The 21726-nt window shown below is 41.2% G+C and overlaps 1 protein-coding gene across 1 annotated transcript in view; it reads left to right on the top strand.

Annotated features, from left to right (window-relative positions):
• Positions 1–21726, top strand: part of LOC115160617 (tomoregulin-2) — a 174216-nt gene that overhangs the window by 74274 nt on the left and 78216 nt on the right. The window contains exon 4 of the mRNA XM_029710819.1: positions 13386–13412. Coding sequence (XP_029566679.1) covers positions 13386–13412 — 27 coding nt within the window. The remainder of the gene's footprint in view (positions 1–13385; positions 13413–21726) is intronic.

Consider the following 21726-nt stretch of genomic DNA (forward strand, 5'->3'; position numbering starts at 1 on the left):
GCTATATTTGAGACAAGCTACTGATATTGTTGCAGTGAACAACAGACGTATTATGTATGTCATGTACTGTTAAAATTGTGTTGATAAATGTTATAACTTTAATTATATTATTTAATTGAGCATATATATACAGTTACTACCTATCCTGATTTATAATGCTATTTACATTCCTCATGAGAATGGAAACCGACTCTACCATATAGACATACTGACAAGCTGAATGTGCGTTGTACATTAAGTTATACAAGCTCCAGTAAAGAGATCAGAGACTCAGGTGACTTCTACGTTGTCACGCCCTGACCTTAGAGAGCCTTTTTTATTCTCTATTCTGTTAGGTCAGGGTGTGACTTGGGTGGGCATATCTATGTTTCTATTTCTTTGTTGGCCTAGTATGGTTCCCAATCAGAGGCAGCTGTTTATAGTTGTCTCTGATTGGGGATCATACTTAGGCAGCCCTTTTTCACACCTGTGATTGTGGGATCTTGTTTTTGTATAGCTGCAGTGAAGCCTGCAGAACTTTATGTTCGTTTTGTATTTTCTTTGTTTTGTCGGTGTTCATCAAATAAAAGTAAGATGTACGCTTACCACGCTGCACCATGATCTCATTCCAACAACGATCGTAACAGAAGATCCCACCACAAACGGACCAAGCAGCGTGGCCAGGAGGAGCAGACATCCTGGACATGGGAGGATATCTTGGACGGAAAGGGATCCTGAACGTGGGAAGAGATCCAGGCTGGAATGGATCGCCTTCCATGGGAGCAGACGGAGACAGCAAGAGAGGAACGGCGACAAGACCAGGAATCAAGGAGACGACGGAAACCCGAGAGGCAGCCTCAAAAAAATTTTTGGGGGGGAACACGGGTTGGCGAGCGGAGCAAAGGTGGGAACAAGAACCAACTCCCTGTAATTACGATGACGAGTTGGTCACGGTTCAGATACCATGCTTTGCGGAGATACGCAATGTGTCTCGAGTGCGCATCCACAGCCCGGTGCGTTCTGTGCCAGCTCCTCGCACTTGCCGTGAGCATCCAGCCAGGACGGGTTGTGCCGGCTCAGCGCTCCTGGTCTCCAGTGTTGTGCCGGCTCAGCGCTCCTGGTCTCCAGTGCGCCTCCACGGCCCAGGATATCGTGCCCTCTTCACAACTGTTTTAGTGTGCTTGGACCATGTTAGTTTGTTGGTGATGTGGACGCCAAGGAACTTTAAGCTCTATGCTCCACTCCAGCCCCGATGATGAGGATGGGGGCGTGCTCGGTCCTCCTTTTCCTGTAGTCCACAATCAAAAATGTATGTGTGGAATTTCTTTCCTTCTTAATGCGTTTGAGCCAATCAGTTGTGTTGTGACAAGGTAGGGGTGGTATACAGAAGATAGCCCTAATTGGTAAAATACCAAGTCCATATTATGGCAAGAACCGCTCAAATAAGAAAAGAGAAACAAGAGTCCATCATTACTTTAAGACATAAAGGTCAATCAATCCGGAAAATGTCAAGAACTTTGAAAGTTTCTTCAAGTGCAGTCGCAAAAACCATCAAGCGCAATGATGAAACTGGTTCTCATGAGGACCGCCACAAGAAAGGAAGACTCAGACTAGCGAGCAAAGGACTTTAGACCGGTGGAAATCTGTCCTTTGGTCTGATGAGTCCAAATTTGACATTTTTGGTTCCAACCACCATGCCTTTGTGAGACGCAGAGTAGGTGAACGGATGATCTCCGCATGTATGGTTTACACTGTGAAACATGGAGGAGGAGGTGTGATGTGTGGAGGTGCTTTGCTGGTGACACTGTCTGTAATTTATTTACAATTCAAAGCACACTTAACCAGCATGGCTACCACAGCATTCTGCAGCGATACGCTATCGCATCTGGTTTGCTCTTAGTGGGACTATCATTTGTTTTTCAACAGGACAATGACCCAAAACATACCTTCAGGTTGTATAAGGGCTATTTGGCTAAGAAGGAGAGTGATGGTGCTGCATCAGATGACCTGGCCTCCACAATCACCTGACCTCAATCCAATTGAGGTGGTTTGGGATGAGTTGGACCACAGAGTGAAGAAAAAGCAGCCAACAAGTGCTCAGCATATTTGGGAACTCCTTTAAGACTGTTGGAAAAGCATTCCAGGTGAAGCTGGTTGAGAGAATGCCAAGAGTGTGCAAAGCTGTCATCAAGGCAAACGGTGGCTACTTTGATTAATCTAAAATATATTTTAATTTGTTTAACTACATGATTCCTTTGTGTTATTTCATATTTTTGATGTCTTCACTACTGTTCTACAATGTAGAAAATATTAAAATGAAAGAAAAACCCTTGAATGAGTAGGTGTGTCCAAACTTTTGACTGGTACTGTATTTAAGTTTGATAATTTTATTTGGATAAAGCAAATACAGTGTCTTATAAGCCCATTTGGGCTGGGCATGATGAAGATTCGTTACACTATAATACAATAAATCTAATCAAATCAAATAATACAGGAAATAATCACTGCAACCTGGTGAGGTTAGCGTAGTGAGAACGTATCCCATGTTATGTGATGGGACCAGCTACATTGTTGAGTTCTATCACATGACACTACATCAACAATTTTAATTTGCTGATGTTTAAACTTAACCTTGAACTTAATCTAGTGTTCTCAAGTATAGCCCCCAACTGTCTGGTGAAAGACCGGAGGTTCAGATCCAATCTTTGACCATATACATTAGGAATGTTGACTGACCATGACATATACTGACCAGGTGAATTCAAGGTGAAAGCTATGATCCCTTATTGATGTCACATGTTAAATCCACTTCCATCAGTGTAGATAAAGGGGAGGAGACAGATTAAAAAATGAATTTTTAGCATTGAGACAATTGAGACACGGATTGTCTCTGTGTCATTCAAAGAGTGAAAGGGCAAGACAAAATATTTAACTGCCTTTGAATGAGGTATGGTAGTAGGTGCCAGGCACACCGGTTTGAGTGTGTCAAGAACTGCAACACTGCTGGGTTTTTCACGCTCATCAGTTTCTCGTGTGTATCAAGAATGGTCCACCACCCAAAGGACATCCAGCCAACGGCAGGCCAGTGGTTGCAATGGGTCCTTGATGAAAGAGGACAAAGGAGGCTGACACGAATTGTGCAGAGCAACAGATGGGCTACAGTTAGTTAACTGACAGGCCAGTACAATATTGGTGCCCAAAAACCCATAAAAGAATGCACAACTCGTCGATTGGGGTTGCAGCCGATGACCTTATAGAGTTCTATTTCTTTCAGCAAAAAACAAGAAACTGCGGTTGCAGTGGGCTAAGGAACGAAAACACTGGACACTGGAGAATTGGAAAAACATTGCCTGGTTTGGTGAATCCCGGTTCCTGCTGTTTCACACTGATGGGAGGACTAGGGTATGGAGAAAACCACATGAGTATGTTAATCTATCATGCCACATGTCAACATTGCAGGCTGGTGGTGGTGTGATGGTGTGGGGTGTGTTTTCAAGGCACACGTTGGTCCCCTTGATAAAATTGGGCAACATTTGAATGCCACATGATATCTGAACATCATTGTCTATCAGGTGCATCCTTTCATGGTGTATTCATCTACCAATGGATTTGTTCTGCAGGATAATGCCCCATGCCACAAGGCTAGGATTGTCCAGGAATGGTTCCATGAACTTGACAGTGAATATAGCTTACTGCAGTGGCCAGCCCAGTCACCAGATCTCAATCCCATTGAGTATCTGTGGGATGAGATGGAATGTGCTATTCAAAGTAGAGATTCACTACCAGCCAAGTTGACATAGCTGTGTGAAACATTGGAGTCAACATGGGCCTACATTCCTGTGGAATGCTTTCAACACCTTGTAGAGTCCATGCCCTGATGAATTGAGGCTGTTCGGAGGGCAAAGGGGTGCAACTCAATATTAGGAAAGTTTTCCTAATATTTTGTACATTCAGTGTAGTTGACCTGTGTGCATTTAAAAGTTGTACACATGAGGTCTTTTTAATCAAGATTAATTTATTAAGTTGCAATGTGTAATGGCATGAGTGATCGTTTTGGAGATCAAGATTGTTGATTCAAAGAAATATTTGTATCTTATATGCCAGCAGCATACCACCCTGCATCCTGCTGCTGGCTTGGTTCTGAAGCTACAGTAAGCAGGGTTGGTCCTGGTTGGTCCCTGTTTGGGAGACTAGATGCTGCTGGATGTGGTGTTGGAGGGCCAGTCTAAAAATAAATATATATATATATATATATATATATATATATATATATCCCAACGCCCCAGGGCAGGGATTTGGGACATTGCCCTGTGTAGGGTGCTGTCTTTCGGATAGGACATTAAACGGGTGTCCTGACTCACTGTGGTCACTAAAGATTCCATGACACTTATCGTAAGAGTAGGGGTGTTAACCCCAGTGTCCTGGCTAAATTCCCAATCTGGCCCTCATACCATCACGGTCACCTAATCATCCCCAGTTTACAATTGGCTCATTCATCCCCCTCCTCTCCCCTGTAACTATTCCCCAGGTTGTTGCTTTAAATGAGAATGTGTTCTCAGTCAACTTACTTGGTAAAATACAATTTAAAAATAAGATGAATGCACACATTGTATTTTGCTCTGGATGAAAGTGTCTGCTAAATGACTAAAATCTTAAAATGTTAAACACATTGAGAAACCTGTGTGTATGTGCAGAGCTGTAGCTACAGTGCTGTGAAAAAGCATTTGCCCCTTTTCTGATTTTCTCTATTTTTGCATATTTTTGACACTGAATGTTATTAGATCTTCAACCAAAACATATATTAAATCAAGGGATAGCTGAGTGAACAAATAACACAACATTTGTATAATTAATTCCATTATTTTATAAACAAAGTTATGCCCCCTTACACTCAATAACTGGTTGTGACCCCTTTAGCTGCAATGACTGCAACCAAATGCTTCCTGAAGTTGTTGATCAGTCTCTCACATTGATGTGGAGGAATTTTGTCACACTCATCCATGCAGAACTACGTTAACTAATCGACATTTGTGGGTTTTTGAGCACGAACTGCTCATTTCAGGTACTGCCACAACATCTCAATGGGGTTTAGGTCTGACTTTGACTAAGCCATTCCAAAACTTTACATTTGTGGTTTTTCAGACATTCTGATGTAGACTTGCTTGTGTGTTTTGGGTCATTGTCTTGCTGAATGACCCAGCTGCGCATCAGCTTTAGGTCACAGATGGATGGCCTGACATTCTCCTTTAGAATTTTCTGATACAGAGCAGAAGTCATGGTTCCTTCAAGAATGGCAAGTCATCCAGGTCCTGAGGCAGCAAAGAATCCCCAAATTATCACACTACTACCACCACCATGCTTGACCATTGGTATTGACGTTCTTACTGTAAAATGCAGTGTTTGGTTTTCGCCAGACATAACAGGACCCATGTCATCCCAAAATTTCCCTTTTGACTTAGAACATTCTTCCAGAAGTCTTGAAGATCATCCAGGTGCTTCCAGGTGCTTTTTTGGAAAACATGAGTCAACTTGTTGGTCATGCACAGAGGCGTAGGCAGAAATGTCCATGTGACTGGGCCTATGTAAAAGTGACTGGGCCAACATTTTCCAGCAAAAATACCCAGATATCAGTGGTGCAGTCATGGTGCATGGAGAAGTGGGTATACTAACATTTTGACAAAATAATTCTGAATGGCCTGCCTGGCGAATTAAATGAAAGGTGAACAATTGTATGTGGAACAGATAGGCTACTCTGAATGATTTAAAATCATGGTCATGTGAAATACATTCACCATGATATCCAGAACTAAATAAATGTCCTAGCCCTTATGGCTGATATGTTAGGCTAAGGGACCAGATAAGCGCAGAGGTAAGAAAAGGAACAGATTTCCTCTGTGATCGTGCGTTACATGAGAACGGGAGTTCCCACACTTTACAACAGCTGAAGGCTTGGATGCTAGTTGCTGCTGAAGGCTTGGCTGCTAGTCGCAGTTAGCCTAGAGTTTAACAACTATGGGACAGTAACCGAAAGCTTGCTGGTTCGAATCCCCGAGCCGACTAGGTGAAAAATCTCTCGATGTGCTCCTGTGCAAGGCACTTAACCCTAATTGCTCTGCTAAATGAGCGTCTGCTAAATGACTAAAATGTAAATGTATGCTGATTCATCTCTGTATTTTTCTAGAGGGGATTTATGGGTTACGCCATGGTTTCCATATTTCTACCCTAATATTACTATTCTTGTATAACTTTTCTAGGCTGTGGTCTTTGCCACATGATTTCTGTAGGCCGAGGCAATTTTATCTATAGGGGAAATGATGATCGCTAACGGATCGAGGCAGGGCCCTGACCTACTGTAAACATCATAGCCTCTCCCTAAAGCTCTTCTGTCAAGAAGCAAAATAAAGAGGCTAGGCTAAACTGTGGAACTCATGAGACATGGGAATAAATGCACAACTCTCGTTGTGAATGTCAGGAGTCAGAGAACAGAGCTGAGTGCAGATCTGTCTGGTGCTGAACTCTTTGATCCGACTTCCGCAGGCTCAGCCAGCGCCTGCTAAGCTGCATTACCTCCCTGTGGTGCTGAATAATATAGGCCTATGCTATGGTTTCACATTCACACTTTTCACACCCATATTGCCAAATATTTCACGTGATTTGTGTTTGTATAGGCTACTTTGTGCATGATTTCTCTATTGTACTACATCATGTATACGGCGTATACCTCCACTACACTGCTTTGATACAGCATAAGTGGGGATGAACAAGTGAGTATATGAAATGCTCACTGAAAAAAGTGGGTATACCTGCGTATAACCTCCACTACAACACTGCCCGACATATTTAAGTGTAAATTTGTGCAAACACATTGCCTCATTTAACATAACAGAGGATAAATGTGACAAACAAGGCTGAAATTTTTGCCAAGTAGTCAGCGCAAGTGCGCAACTACACAACCACTTACAACAACACCGCTGACATAACAGGCTGACTGTCCGAGACTGACAGTAAACAAACTACAGCAGCAGGCAAGTGCAATGATGAAATGTGAAAAATTATGCTGTCACAAAATACGGATAATGGATCAAGTGTACAGTCCGACAGTCAAACCTCATGAAATAATCAACATATTATCAGCTCAGATCGACCATTACCACTCAACGGAGCGATCTACAGTACAGGCACAACAGGTGGATTCAGGACCATGGTCAGCACATCGGCCGAACACCAGCTCGGCACTGAATTGTAATGTGTGCAAGAAGCTTATCGCTCTATTTCACAAGGAAGCCATGAAAGTGTTTTCATTAAGACCAAAAGTGCACACTTTTTGCCATATGAAATAGTCACACACAATACAATATAAACACTTCAGGCCTATATATTGAACTGTACGACGGGTATGAAATGAATAGCTCACTTTGAATAACCAAATGCAGCATCCTCAACAGAGATATGAAAGTGTTCACATGGGGCCAGCAGTGATTCTTTCATTGCAAAAGTCCTAAACCCTGGCAGACAAGCCTCTACTGCTCTCATTATCCCATATGGATCCTCCTGGAACCAGGTGTGCAGCTCAGTCAGCTGTATGTCCAGGATGATGAGTCTAGCATTTTTGGACATCTGCTCTTGTCGGTTTAGAATTTTAGGATAATATTTGAATATGAATTTAAATATTTCCAAAAAGTTGCCCTTATTAAGCGCCTCTTTACTCTCCCTATGTCCACGTAGTGCTATGTCCTGTTAAGCACATACCACAACAATGTCCTGAACCACTATGACGTGATCACAATTCCTCTCTATAAATTAAGTCACGGTTAAGTTGATTTAAAACAATACCCCGACTTTGATTGGCTTGCACTGTAGCCTTGAAGGATGCCTCGCAAAGGTGTATCCAATCCTTATATCCGTCTCTAACATATGAGCCATCCATAGTGGTGTTGAGGAAATGTCTACACATTTAACAGAAAACAGAGTCCCTTGTCGAACTGTATTCCAGCCAATAAAACACACCTTTGGGAAACGCTCACATTTTTGGTTGTGTAGGTGGTTCATCAACTGCAGACAAATTCGCAGGTGGACTCGTGAAGACATGCTCACCATGACGAGGCAGCAGTGGCCATGCTAACCTCCTCATGGGCTGACGATGACTCTGATCGATTGGGCTCGGCCGATGGAGGTAGTGGACCAGGTGTTGTGTCTTCATCCTCCGTCCGTGACTTTTTGAAAAAGCACAAGTGAACTTTGTTTTGCCATAACTTGGGTCCAAAAATGTGCCCACAGTTATCTAGTTAGTACGTGTGTAGGGGAGGTGGGGGGTTACGATGTAATTAATATAACAAATAATAAATTAACAAATGAGATCCTTGGCACATCCTACTGCATTTTTCAACATTTGTGATTAGTCAGGAGACAACACAAACAACAATTCATTTTTTGAAATATATTTTAAGCCATCCTGATTGGGTAAACCAGTGTTCAATCTGGCAGGGACTCTGCCCGGCCTGGCCTTGTCGTAGCTTCACATCTGGTCATGCAGCAAGACATCAGAATGGTTGAAAAACAACAAATGTGACGTTTTGGAATGGCCTCGTAAAAGTCCAGACCTAAACCTCATTAATATGTTGTGGCAGGACCTGAAATGAGCATTTCATGCTCAAAAACCCACAAATGTCGATTAGTTAAAGTAGTTCTGCATGAACGAGTGTGACAAAATTCCTCCACAGCAATGTGAGAGACTGACCAACAACTACGGGAAGCATTTGGTTGCAGCTGGAGGTGGCACAACCAGTTATTGAGTGTAAGGGGGCAATTACTTTTTCACACAGGGGCATTGGGTGTTGCATACCTTTTGTTTATTAAATATATGAAAGAAGTATCCACATTGTGTTATTTGTTCACTCAGGTTCCCTTTATATTAGGTTTTGGTTGAAGATTTAATAACATTCCATCTCAACAATTTGCAAAAATGTGACCTGATTCAGGAAACTAGGCATATGTCACAAGTCACGACTTCACAGGAGAGCCGTTTGAACGAAATCAATATTTCTTTAGCAAATTGCGTTTTTTGGCAGAAATGACTTCTCGAACATGTGAACTTTCATGTGCCTTAATAAAAACTTGTATGCCATCTGTAAATACAAATACAATTGTTAAAATTACAAGCCTAGTTGGTTTAGCAACAGAAAAAGCTCAGCAACCTTCCCACTAGCCATGATTGGCTGAGATAATGAGTGGGCTGCGACTTGCCGAGAGATGAGTTAGGATTGGTCTGCGGTGTAGCATCTTGTGTCTATAAAATGAGCTGCTCGTTATGCTTAGATAATCATTTCTACTATAGTTTTTCCGAAATATATAATGTTAGCCATGGAGAACTGCAGACATGTTGCTACTGCACTCAATAACATTGCTGCCCTGAATTTATCAGGCGCTATCGACAAAGGTCAGTGGGAAAAAGTTGATGGACTAATTTCTGGAGGAAGATCAAGCCATGCTGACTCTCTCTGACTCTGAAAATGTAATAAAGGGGTTTGCAGTCTACAGTTTCAGATATTATACGTTTCAAATTTTGTCAAAGTTATTTTCATTGCAAGTTAAATGCTTGCTGTTAGCTAGCCAGCTGGAGGTCGATAGCTGGCTTGCTAGCTAACATTGAACCTATTTGGTTAACTTTAGCTAGCTATGACAATCGGTTTGTATTGCTAGTAATGTTACTCTATGAATTAGGATTTTAGTTCATGTTTTAGCTAGCTAACGTTAATGTTACATGTCTAAACAAAAGACTCCATGTTAAAGCTTGTAGTTAGCTACAGTGTCTTGCAAATGTATTCATCCCCGTTGACGTTTTTTCTTTGCATTACAACCTGTAATTTAATTGGATTTTTATTTGGATTTCATGTAATGGACATACACAAAATAGTCCAAATTGGTGAACTGAAATGAAAAAAATTACTTAAAACGGAAAAGTGATGCGTGCATATCTATTCACCCCTTTGCTATGAAGCACCTAAATAAGATCTGGTGCAACCAATTACCTTCAGAAGTCACATAATTAGTTAGATTGCACACAAGTGAACTTTATTTAAGTGTCACATGATCTCAGTATATATAAACCTGTTCTGAAAGGCCCCAGAGTCTGCAACACCACTAAGCAAGGGGCACCACCAAGCAAGCGGCAATATGAAGACCAAGGAGCTCTCCAAACAGGTCAGGGACAAAGTTGTGGAGAAGTACAGATCAGGGTTGGGTTATAAAAAAATAACCAAAACTTTGAACATCCGACGGAGCACCATCAAATCCATTATTAAAAAATGGAAAGAATATGGCACCACAACAAACCTGCAAAGAGAGGGCCAGCCACCAAAACTCACAGACCAGGCAAGGAGGGCATTAATCAGTGAGGCAAGAAAGAGACCAAAGATAACTCTGAAGGAGCTGCAAAGCTCCACAGAGGAGATTGAAGTACCTGTCCAAAGGACCACTTTAAGCTGTACATTCCACAGAGCTGGGCTTTACCGAAGAGTGGCCAGAAGAAAAGCCATTGTTTTAAAGAACAAATTAAGTAAACATGCTTGGTGTTTGCCACAAGGCATATGGGAGACTCCCCAAACATATGGAAGAAAGTACTCTGGTCAGATGAGACTAAAATTGAACTTTTTGGCCATCAAGGAAAATGCTATGTCTGGCGCAAACACAACACATCCCATCACCCCGGGAACACCATCCCCACAGTGAATCATGCTGGTGGCAGCATCATGCTTTGGGGATGTTTTTTATCGTCAGGGACTGGGAAACTGGTCAGAATTGAAGGAATGATGGATGGCGCTAAATACAAAGAAATTCTTCAGGGAAACCTGTTTCAGTATTCCAGAGATTTGAGACTGGTACGGAGGTTCACCTTCCTGCAGCACAATGACCTTAAGCATACTGCTGAAGCAACACGAGTGGTTTAAGGGGAAATTTAAATGTATTGGAATGGCCTAGTCAAAGCCCAGACCTCAATCTAATTGAGATTCAGTGGTACTTAAAGATTGCTGTGCACCAGCGGAACCCATCCAACTTGAAGCAGCTGGAGCAGTTTTGCCTTGAAGAATGAGCAAAAATCCCAGTGGCTAGATGTGCCAAGCTTATAGAGACATACCCCAAGACACTTGCAGCTGTAATTGCTGCAAAAGTTGTCTCTTCATAGTATTGACTTTGGGGGTGTGAATAGTTATGCACAATCAAGTTTTTTTGTTTATTTTTATCTTATTTCTTGTTTGTTTGACAATACAAAATATTTTGCATCTTCAAAGTGGTAGTCATGTTGTATAAATCAAATGATACAACTCCCCCCCCCCAAAAAAAATATTTTAATTCCAGGTTGTAAGGCAACAAAATAGGAAAAATGCCAAGGGGGTGAATGCTTTCGCAAGCCACTGTAGGTAACGTTAGCAGAGGTTAGATGGCTGTCTTGCTAGCTAACATTTAACTTTTATGTATAAATAGTGTGTAAGGTTAGGGATGTTTTCTCAGAATGCCATTTTGCATGGCTAGTTATAGCCTAATGTTAGATGGCTAACTAGCTAACATTGAACCTATTTGGTTAACTTTAGCTAGCTATAACAATCGGTTTGTATTGCTAGTTAAAGCTTGCTGTTAGCTAGCCAGCTGATGTTAGATGGCTGGCTTGTTAGCTAATATTGAACCTATTTGGTTAACCTTAGCTAGCTATGATAATCGGTTTGTAATGCTAGTTAAAGCTTGCTGTCTTTGCTTATTTGAACTGTTTTTGCCATGATATGGACTTGGTCTTTTACTAAATAGGACCTAACTTCTGTATACCACTGCTACCTTTTCACACCCAACTGATTGGCTCAAACATTAAGAAGGAAAGACATTCCATAAATTAACTTTTAACAAGGCACACCTGTTACTTCAAAAACAGTCCAGGTGACTACCTCATGAAGCTGGTTGAGAGAATGCCAAGAGTGTAAAAAGCTGTCATCAAGGCAAAGGGTGGCTACCTTGAAGAATCTCAACTATAAAATACATTTTTATTTGTTTAACACTTGTTTGGTTACTACATGATTCCACATGTGGTATTTCATAATTTTGATGTCTTCACTATTATTCTAAAATTAGAAAATAATAAAAATAAAGATAAACCCTGGAATTAGTGGGTGTGTTCAAACTTTTGACTGGTACTGTATGTCATACGTTTTACAGTGAAGAATAAAGATGGTTAACTAGGGGTCCTGGTTTCCAGCCTTATCAGATTTGCAAAGACAACCTAGGTTGTGTTCTTTAAGGCATATTGTATCAAAACCTTTTAAACAATTTGCAGCATTCAAATTAAAATGTAAGTTTCTTTTTGGAGTCCTGGTAGTGCCTCCCTGTTTCAGCTTATTTTCTTCTGTTTGGTGCATAATAAACACGGCCGTGGTGCATGTGAATGTTCAATGTCTGCTTTCCCCTCTAGGCTTTTTAGCAGTGTGGTCTACTGTATCTCATGTTCAACTAGCTCTCATAGTTTCACATCAGGATTAGACATTCATTCATGTTTCTCAAACGTAAAATTTCGAAGTTTGTGTTTAAGGTTAACTTAAGCTGGATTCAGACATTCAACCTTCTGCACCAGAGCCAGATGCTTAAGGTTAGGCATTAACTCTAAATAGTTAAGGTAATGGTTTAACATTTGGAATAGGCTTAAAACAAAAATAAATAAAAAACATTATATCACTGGATTCAAACATGCAACCTTTGGCAGCACAGGCAGCTGCTTAGGGCCATCCGCCATCCCCATGTTCCCCATCCACAACACCATAGCAAAACTGAATCCTACTTGAAGGTTACAGTGCTCACTGTTGCCCCTAGTGGCTAGTTTCCACGTCATCTCCCGATGTCCTCATACATGGATAGATGTCTAATACTGACCTGGCTGCTCATTTTACTACTGGAGCAGTATCCCTTTCAGAGGCGTATCGCTAAACAAAAGAGTATGCTAGATGTCTTGGAGGAAGCTTTAGAAGGATTCAGCAGGATTCAAATGGAAATACAGAAAGATGTACCACACAAGCTTATTGAGCAATGGGAAATATAAAACATGATCACATAGAAATTTGTGATGTGAGGTCGGAATTGTGCGGATCGTTACGTGACCAATGCACACAGATGTATCCGCGTGCAAAGTGCACACACACACAGACACATATTCATACACGCACAAACATTAAATCACACATAGATACTTGTACACACACACACATGCTAAGTCACATACACAGACAGACACACACAAAATAAAGATGTTGTTTAGCAGGAGGCCTGCTTTATCTGTTGTCGCAAAGTCCTCTCAGAAGTTGTCTTTAATTAACAAATGTTTGTTCTCTCTCTCTCCCTCTCTCTCTCCTTTCTTTCTTCCTCTCTCACAGATGTCGGCTCAGGCTCGGGTGATGATGGTAAGATTGCTCAACTATTTAATCTTCACTTGTTTTCATTATCCCTTACTGTTGTCTCTGTAGTCATTCTCCTTCCCTAGAAACAAGACTGATCATGACACACTACTTGGAATTGAGGTTTCAAATAACACGTCTTTTAGATTGGGGAAAAAATACATCTTCACAAACATGCACGCATGCCCTCAGTGAACACACTGCATGGAAAATTTGACAAACACTTACACACACAGACATGTTTGTATTCTCTCAGACAAACAGACACATCCTGACACACACCATGCTATCATACCTTTGAACTAAACAATCATGCATGTATACAGCAAACACACTCAGGTGCTTCGCACACACTTGTACACACCCCTGTACCAAGCTATTATACACAGTCACATAGTCTTGCCAATTCTCTGACCTCTTCCAACATACACACTCCGCCCCCCCTTCCCAAAGCAAATTAAGCAATTTGGGATGCAGCCATGGTCACAGAGCCTGACAAGGGAAATTAGACTCCTCTCTGTCGCTCTCTCTCTCTCTCTCTCTCTCTCTCTCTCGCTCTCTTCTCCTGGGGTAGCCAGATGTGCGTGTGTGTATGTATTACCCCTTTCATATCTAGACAAAAACAATAAAAGAGGGGTATACCTGCAAGGAAGTGGAAAATAATGTTTGAAAGGGGGACATAAACATTGCCTAATATTTTTTTACAGGTAACATACCGTGAATTCTGCCTGAAATAGGTATGAATATGTGAATGGGGTTAATTTGCACAAGCTGGAAGTGTTAGATGTACAGTATGTTCAATATTTTTTTCAACGAGGGGTGGGAGTCAGAAGGGGTGTAGAGTGTGCAGACAATTGGAAATGGGATTGTAGTATGGTGGCAGATCTGGGAAAAAAGTAGAAAGGAGTGGGAATCTTTGAAGCATATGACAGGAAAGGTGTGTGTGCTTACATGCATGTGTGTAAGAGATTTCATTCTTGTAGCTGTATATTCTGTATACAGGTGTTTGTGTAGCTCATGTACTGTTGATTTGTGTGTGTATGAGTTAGTGTGTGTATGTGCGTTTGAGTGCACTAGTTCGTTCATGCTCACATTTGTGTGGTCCTGTGTGTTTGTCCATGCAAGTGTGTTCATTAATGCATGCTCGTGCTGGAATAACCAGTATCCCGGAGTCAGATATGAGAAACATATTACAATCTTCCCATGGACCTGCAAATGAGAGATGGACAGAGAGAAGCAGACATTAACAGAGTGGAAGGTTAACCAGAGAAATAGGACAGCAATTACCAGAGAGATGAGGAAGAGAAATAAAGGGAGAAGCAGGAGGCAGAGAGTGATAACAGAAGTAGAGCGATAGAGATGGAGGGAGGATTGACAAAGATAAGAAGGAGTAGGTAGCGCTAACGTTTCATACCTATAGTCAAAGCTAACGTTTCAGACCTATAAAACGTGGGTACATGACATAATGACGCCACGTAAAATTCTGCGCAACACGTGCAACACAGCATTCCTAACCTAGCCCACAATGTCTGCAGTGTGGATCGAGCAGTCAACAAGTCGAGCAGTCATTCAGCGAGACAACTCAAAGGTGAAATCCATTAACACCAAGATAATGCAATTCATTGCCCTTGACAATCAACCGTTCTCTGTCGTGGGTGATGTTGGCTTTCGCCGACTGGTCGAGCACTGGTACACATGTTGCCCTACCAGAGTTACACTGTAATAGAGTCACTGCTATTAGCTTCACGACATACTGTGGAACATCGTTTGGATCTTTTTGTGTCAAAAAAGATACACGTCAAATAACACTATTTGACGCGTTAAATAAGCTTTTAATTTGACACGTCAAATAACAGTTCTATTATAGAATGTTGTGTGTTCTGAATTTGCACGTGCAAGCCAAGTGCCACCACTACTATCAGTAGCACTGTCAAAGCTGTACAGAAAAGTCTGCAAACAAGCAAGCACCGGCCACGAACGATGTGTTTACAATACCGCATTGGTAATAAAGCATTATTTGTTCGACCGCAACTTCTGGGGTAGCTAGCTTTACCTTGGTACCTAGCTATCACCAATACAACCAGCATGAAAACAATTACCAGTAGAAACTGTAGTCATTTTCATTATTGTTAGCAATGATTTAGGAATCCTTGTGAGTAAGTATTATCTAGATAGCTACTCGTTGTTCGCCTAGTGAAATTGAGCTTCAGTTCATGAAAATAAATAGCTAGCCAGCTACTTAACCCTGTTGCCCAAAGCTAACGTTATAAGCAGCCAGCTAGCTTCATCTGGCTAGTGACGCTCGACCGGGCCGGGTTATGTGTTGTGAACCTAGCCACAATAAGGATTAGGCACAATAGTGGAATTTGCGGTTTGCCTTCAAAATAAAAGTACCTCTTTGAAAGTCATGCAGAAGGTTACAATTGGTGGAATCATGCCATATTTAGACTAGATAATGTTAAACAAGGTTGGAATGTGAAGCAATGAAATGGGGTATCAGTCTACTTGGTGACACCCACAGAACACAACTGCGAAGAGTTTACGGAAATATTAGTGTTGTAGCTCTTATTGCGTGACTGTGACTGTGTGAAATCACCTCCCCAGTCAACCTATTGTGTGCATTGACATTCATATTGCACTGTACAGCTTTACCTAAGGATTGGGGATCAATGAAAGGGGGTATCAGTCTACACAATACCCAATATATTTTTTCCCAACGTCCTCCTCAGAGTTATCAGACTCCAAAACATCCACACAGTATTGTTTTCCCTCAAGAATTTTGTGTTCAATACACATACATTGACAATACATGTGGCTCAATTCACAGTTGTTTCAGAGTCCCGCAATAAGAGCTACGACACTAATGTTCTCTGGGTGTCACTGAGTAGACTGATACCCCATGTCATTGATCCACAATCCATAGGTAAGGCTGTACAGTGAAATAAGTATGCCTCAAATGCAATTCTAAAGTATAATACATTTTGTCAAATTAACAAATGATTGTCTTTTGTTGATTTTATATAACAACATTCCAACCTCGTTTAGCATGAGCTATTCAATTATGGCATAATTCTACTATTTGTATTCATTTGCATCATTGTCAATGACATACTTTTATTTTGAAGGCTAACAGCAAAGTCCACCATTGTGGCTAAACCTTATTGTGGCTAGCTTCACATAGATGGGTCCGGCCACCATTAATCAAATGGGTTATTTTAGATGATGACACCTAGCTATATATTTAGCTGGCTAACTATAGCTACTGAAACAGATTGTCGTTTTGCTATGTTTTTGGAGAAGAACATTTTTTGCATCCATGAGCTAGCTAGCTTTTTTTTATGACCAGCACTGTAGGTGTGCGAGACAACTTTACAAGCGTCATAGCATACGTTTCAATGAATCGTTGTGACATTTAAAATACGAGTGATAGTGTAATCAATGTGTAATCACTACGTAAAAAATGTATGAATGCGTTAAATTATTATCTGACGTGCAGTCATATTCAGGTCCTGATTGGTCAACAAGCTTATTTGACACGCAATGACCCAAACGGCGTTCCATAGTATGAGAAATCCTGGTTGAGAATGAAACGACTGGACAAATAAACAACACAGCAAGTAAATGAAAGAAATAGGTTTTGATTATGTTTCACTGGTAATGGGGACATACATAAATGCCAACAAAATCACTTTTTGGTCAGTGTGGTGTGTGTGTCTGTGTGTGTGTCACCTTTATTTAACTAGGCAAGTGAGTTAAGAACAAATACTTATTTACAATGACGGCCTAACCCGGACAAACCCGGACGACGCTGGGCCAATTGTGTGCCGCCCAATGGGACTCCCAATCACTGCCGGATGTGATAAAGCCTGTATTCGAACCAGGGACTGTAGTGACACCTCTTTAGACCGCTGCATCCATGTGTGTGTGTTAACTATTTAACTGTACTAGAATGCTTAAAGGCCACTAAAATGTTAAATATCAGATATCGGTATCTGCCAAAACTGTCATATCGGTGCATCACTAATAAAAATCAAATGTATTTTAATGGCCGACTATACATTTCCAAGTTGAGCTGTTTATGGTGGTTTGGTAGGTCCAGAGATATAGATAAGGAGATTTGAAAACACACGCACACACATATGCACATATGCACACACATTGAATTGAATTTCTTTGGGTAACAGACATATACAACAAAATGTGCAATGTGGGCCCAGAGGAGATCACTTAAAAGTATTAATTAAAACGCTTGTTTCCAAAGTCGTCCTCGATGGTGAATACAATAACACTATCACAACTCAGGATATGACCCAGATGCAGACACAGGAGGCGGATAGTACAGTTCTCAGATGATTTATTGTAAACACGGGGCAGGCAAATGGCAGGTCGAGGACAGGCAGGGGTTCGTGATCAGGTCAGAGTCAGGCAGGTACAGGACGGCAGGCAGGCTCGGGATCAGGGCAGGCAGAATAGTCAGAACCTGGAAAACTAGGACACAAAGCTTGAGCAAAAGGAAGATGGGAAAGCACGCTGTTAAGACCTGACAAGACAATCATATATATATATATATATATATATATATATATATATATATATACGCACACACATACATACATACACAACAGGTATATATACACAGGAGATAATGGGAAGATGGGCGACACCTGGAGGGGTGTGGAGACAAGCACAATGACAGTTGAAACAGATCAGGGTGTGACAAACACATATCATGATTAAAAGTCCAGTCAAAATTACAAACAACCATAAATACATTAGTTTATATTGACATCCTAGAAAGTGGTACTATTCACTGCACTTTCCCCTAAGCTAAAAAATCTACCATATTCATTTCACATTTCAACCGTAAAAAATGATCAATACACCTGACCAGCAGTAGGGGTCACAAGGGGCAGCGGAGTGGTTTATCTAACTTAGACAACCTTGTCCAATTAAAACCTTTGCTTGCTTTTAAATCTATTTCCACTTTTTCTTTGCTTTATGTCCAAGGGAAGGCTATTCCAATGACAAATGCCTGTATAGAAAAATGTGCTCCTCGCTGTACTGTTTACAAGACATAACACTAGCTCTGGCATTGTAACTGTGCTGGTTACAGACCATATCAATGTGGTTTTTCATATAACCTGGGACACGATCATTTAAGGTGTCAAACATATGATGGAGTTTAAGTTGGTCCACTCTGGACTCCAAAGGCAACAAGCCCACCTCCCGGAACTCCTGTACCTCTATGTGGGTCCTAGGGGGGACATTCAACATATACCTGATAACATTTAGCATGAACCCCATTCTGTTTTTCTCATTTTTATAGCCCAATATACCAAGCAGAGCAGGCATAATCAATATGACACTGAATCAAGATTGCAACTAACAATTTATTAACTTTGATGTTATTAAACTATTTCATGCTAATTTGTTTGCTGCTAAAATCCTTTCTAAAATGGCAATCAGGTCTCCCAAAATTGATTGATCAGAAAGGGACACACCAAGATAAGTTAAACTTGTCTTAGATTCAATTTGCGTGCCTGCACAGTTTACCTTTATCTTGTCAGCCCTAAGCAATCTACGTTTTGGTCCAAAGAAAATCAATTCAGTTTATCCCAAATGAAGCGACAATTTGTTGCCAGTCAACCAATTTCTAACAGAATGCAATTCTTTACTCAGGGTCTCCTCTATGTAAGCTGTATCCTTCCCTAAGGCTGAGTCATCAGCATATAGCATAAGTTTGCACTTTACTGTATCTGGCATATCATTCACCTATATAAGAAATGAGAGGCCCTAAAATGTATCCCTGCGGTACTACACAGGATATTGGTCAGATATGACCTAAACCAATTCACTGCTACATTATTTAGACCCATGCATTTCAGTTTCCTCAGGGAATATCATGGTCCACAGTGTCAAAGGCTTTATCCAAATCTAACATGAACCTACCTGCAAAGTTCCCCATTCTCACTTACCTACCTGATGAGGTCAAAAAGGTAGCGAACTCAAGTATCAGTGGAATGAGCTGTTCTAAAGCCAGATTGGACTTCATAAAAAATGTTTGTGCTCGAGAAGGTATCCCTCAACTTGATTAAAAACAAATCTCTCCACAACTTCAGACACAGGCCAGTAGTTTCCTAAATTTGTTTTACTGCTGTTCTTGTAGAGCGGAACCACCCTGGCTGTTTTGAGATCATTGGGGAATTTACCACTATTAACGCATATTGTAAAACTTTCTATTATCATTTTAGCAGTGACGCAATCACTATTCTTTATGAATCTTGCAGGAAGGTTCCAACCCAGTTGCTTTGTTTGTGCTCTTAAGCATAGCAGATTGGAAACTTTGTTCTCTGTTACCATGCACAGCTCACAGAAATCGTTTGTGATACCTTTGCTATTGTAACGTCTGCTTCAAACACATAGATCCCCTGAACGCAGCTCACGCTCCAGATCCCAATCACCTGAATTCTGATCACCTGTTCACACACCTGTATGTCATTTACACACTCTATTTAGTTCAGTTCTTTGCACCCCATCATTGTGAGGTATTGTTTGTTTTGATACACATTTCTATTCGGCGCACTGGGTTTTTCCTACCCGTATTAGTCCTCCTGTGTATCGTCGTTTTTTTTGGCCATCCTCACTAACGATGCCTTTTTGCCCATTCCCTGCCTGTACTTTTGCTGCCTATCAGATTTCCTGTCATCAACCTCTTGCCTGATCTCCCGGACTACGTCATTAGCCTTTTCCCTGCCTGTACTGTTACATTTTTGGAGCACCTGTGTATGACCTTCTGCCTGCCCCTGGACCCAACTACCTGCCTTCTCCTGTGGTCCTTTACAGTTAAACACCTGCTGCGCCGTGCGCTTGTAACCAGCTCTCTGTCTCCCATTGTATGCATTACAGCTATTGGAAAAGTTGTTAATGAAAGACTGGCCAGAGTGTCCAGAGCAGGTCTATAACTTCTTAACCAGAGATGAGGCTATAGTGGTAAAAAATGTGTTAAAGTAACCTTTGCCTGGTCATAGCATAAAACGACATCAATATCCAGGCCAATAATACATGATTTTACCTTATGGAGAGTTGAGCCAATGTCCAATGTATTTTCCACAGTTTGAGGCTGATGTAAATTGTTATTAACAGCGTCTATGTAATGTTGGGATTTGACCTTATCCATTTTGTATTTTGCCTGGTTTCTACAGTTAATATAACCATCATAATCTTGCTGCAGATATGTCCATTTGAATTTGGCCAGGTAGCGATCTCTTTTCCTTATGAGTTCTAAGATCTCGGAAGTGAACCATTTACCTAACCTCTGTATGATTCGAATTTGTTTCATCGGAGCCATGGAGTCGAGTGCAGACAGTAACATCTCTTTAAAAAGATACAAAGTTTGATCGCAATCATCGGTTTACTACATAAGACTAACCCAGATTTCCAAGTACATCTACAAAACGTTCCTTTGAGTATTGTTTCATAGACTGTACCTTCATGTAGTTATTACCTGGCTCAAGTAGAATTTGATTTTGTTTTAACCAATACTTAACACCCATGACTGACAAACCATCTCTTTGTCTGACACAATAATCAAATCCAAAGTTGATTTACACTCAATACACACCCTGGTTGGCTCAACAATCAGTTGTTTAAGTCAAAATAACTGATTAATGTTATACAAGGCATTTACTAGTGTACTCATCTTGGGTGGTAACTGCACAATTGTATTAAAATCGCCAAGCAGAATACATTCCCTATCAGCAAGTACAGAGTGCTTTGGAGCAGGTTTTCATCAAGGATCTCTCTCTGTACTTTGCTCTGTTCATCTTTCCCTCGATCCTAACTAGTCTCCCAGTCCCAGCTGCTGAAAAACATCCCCACAGCATGATGCTGCCACCACCATGCTTCACCGTAGGGATGGTGACAGGTTTCCTCCAGACGTGACGCTTGGCATTCAAGCCAAAGAGTTCAATCTTGGTGTCATCAGACCAGAGAATCTTGTTTCTCATGGTCTGAGTGTCCTTTAGGTGCCTTTTTGGCAAACTCCACGTGGACTGTAATGTGCTTTTTACTGAGGAATTGCTTCTGTCTGGCCACTCTACCATCAAGGCCTGATTGGTGGAGTGCTACTGAGATGGTTGTCCTTCTGGAAGGTTCTCCCATCTCCACAGAGGAACTCTGGAGCTCTTTCAGATTGACCATCAGGTTCTTGATCACCTCCCTGACCAAGGCCCTTCTCCCCCGATTGCTCAGTTTGGCTGGGCGGCCATATCCAAGAAGGGTCTTGGTGGTTCCAAACGTCTTCCATGTAGGAATGGAGGCC

The sequence above is a fragment of the Salmo trutta genome, chromosome 24, assembly GCF_901001165.1.
Source record: "Salmo trutta chromosome 24, fSalTru1.1, whole genome shotgun sequence".
NCBI lineage: Eukaryota > Metazoa > Chordata > Actinopteri > Salmoniformes > Salmonidae > Salmo > Salmo trutta.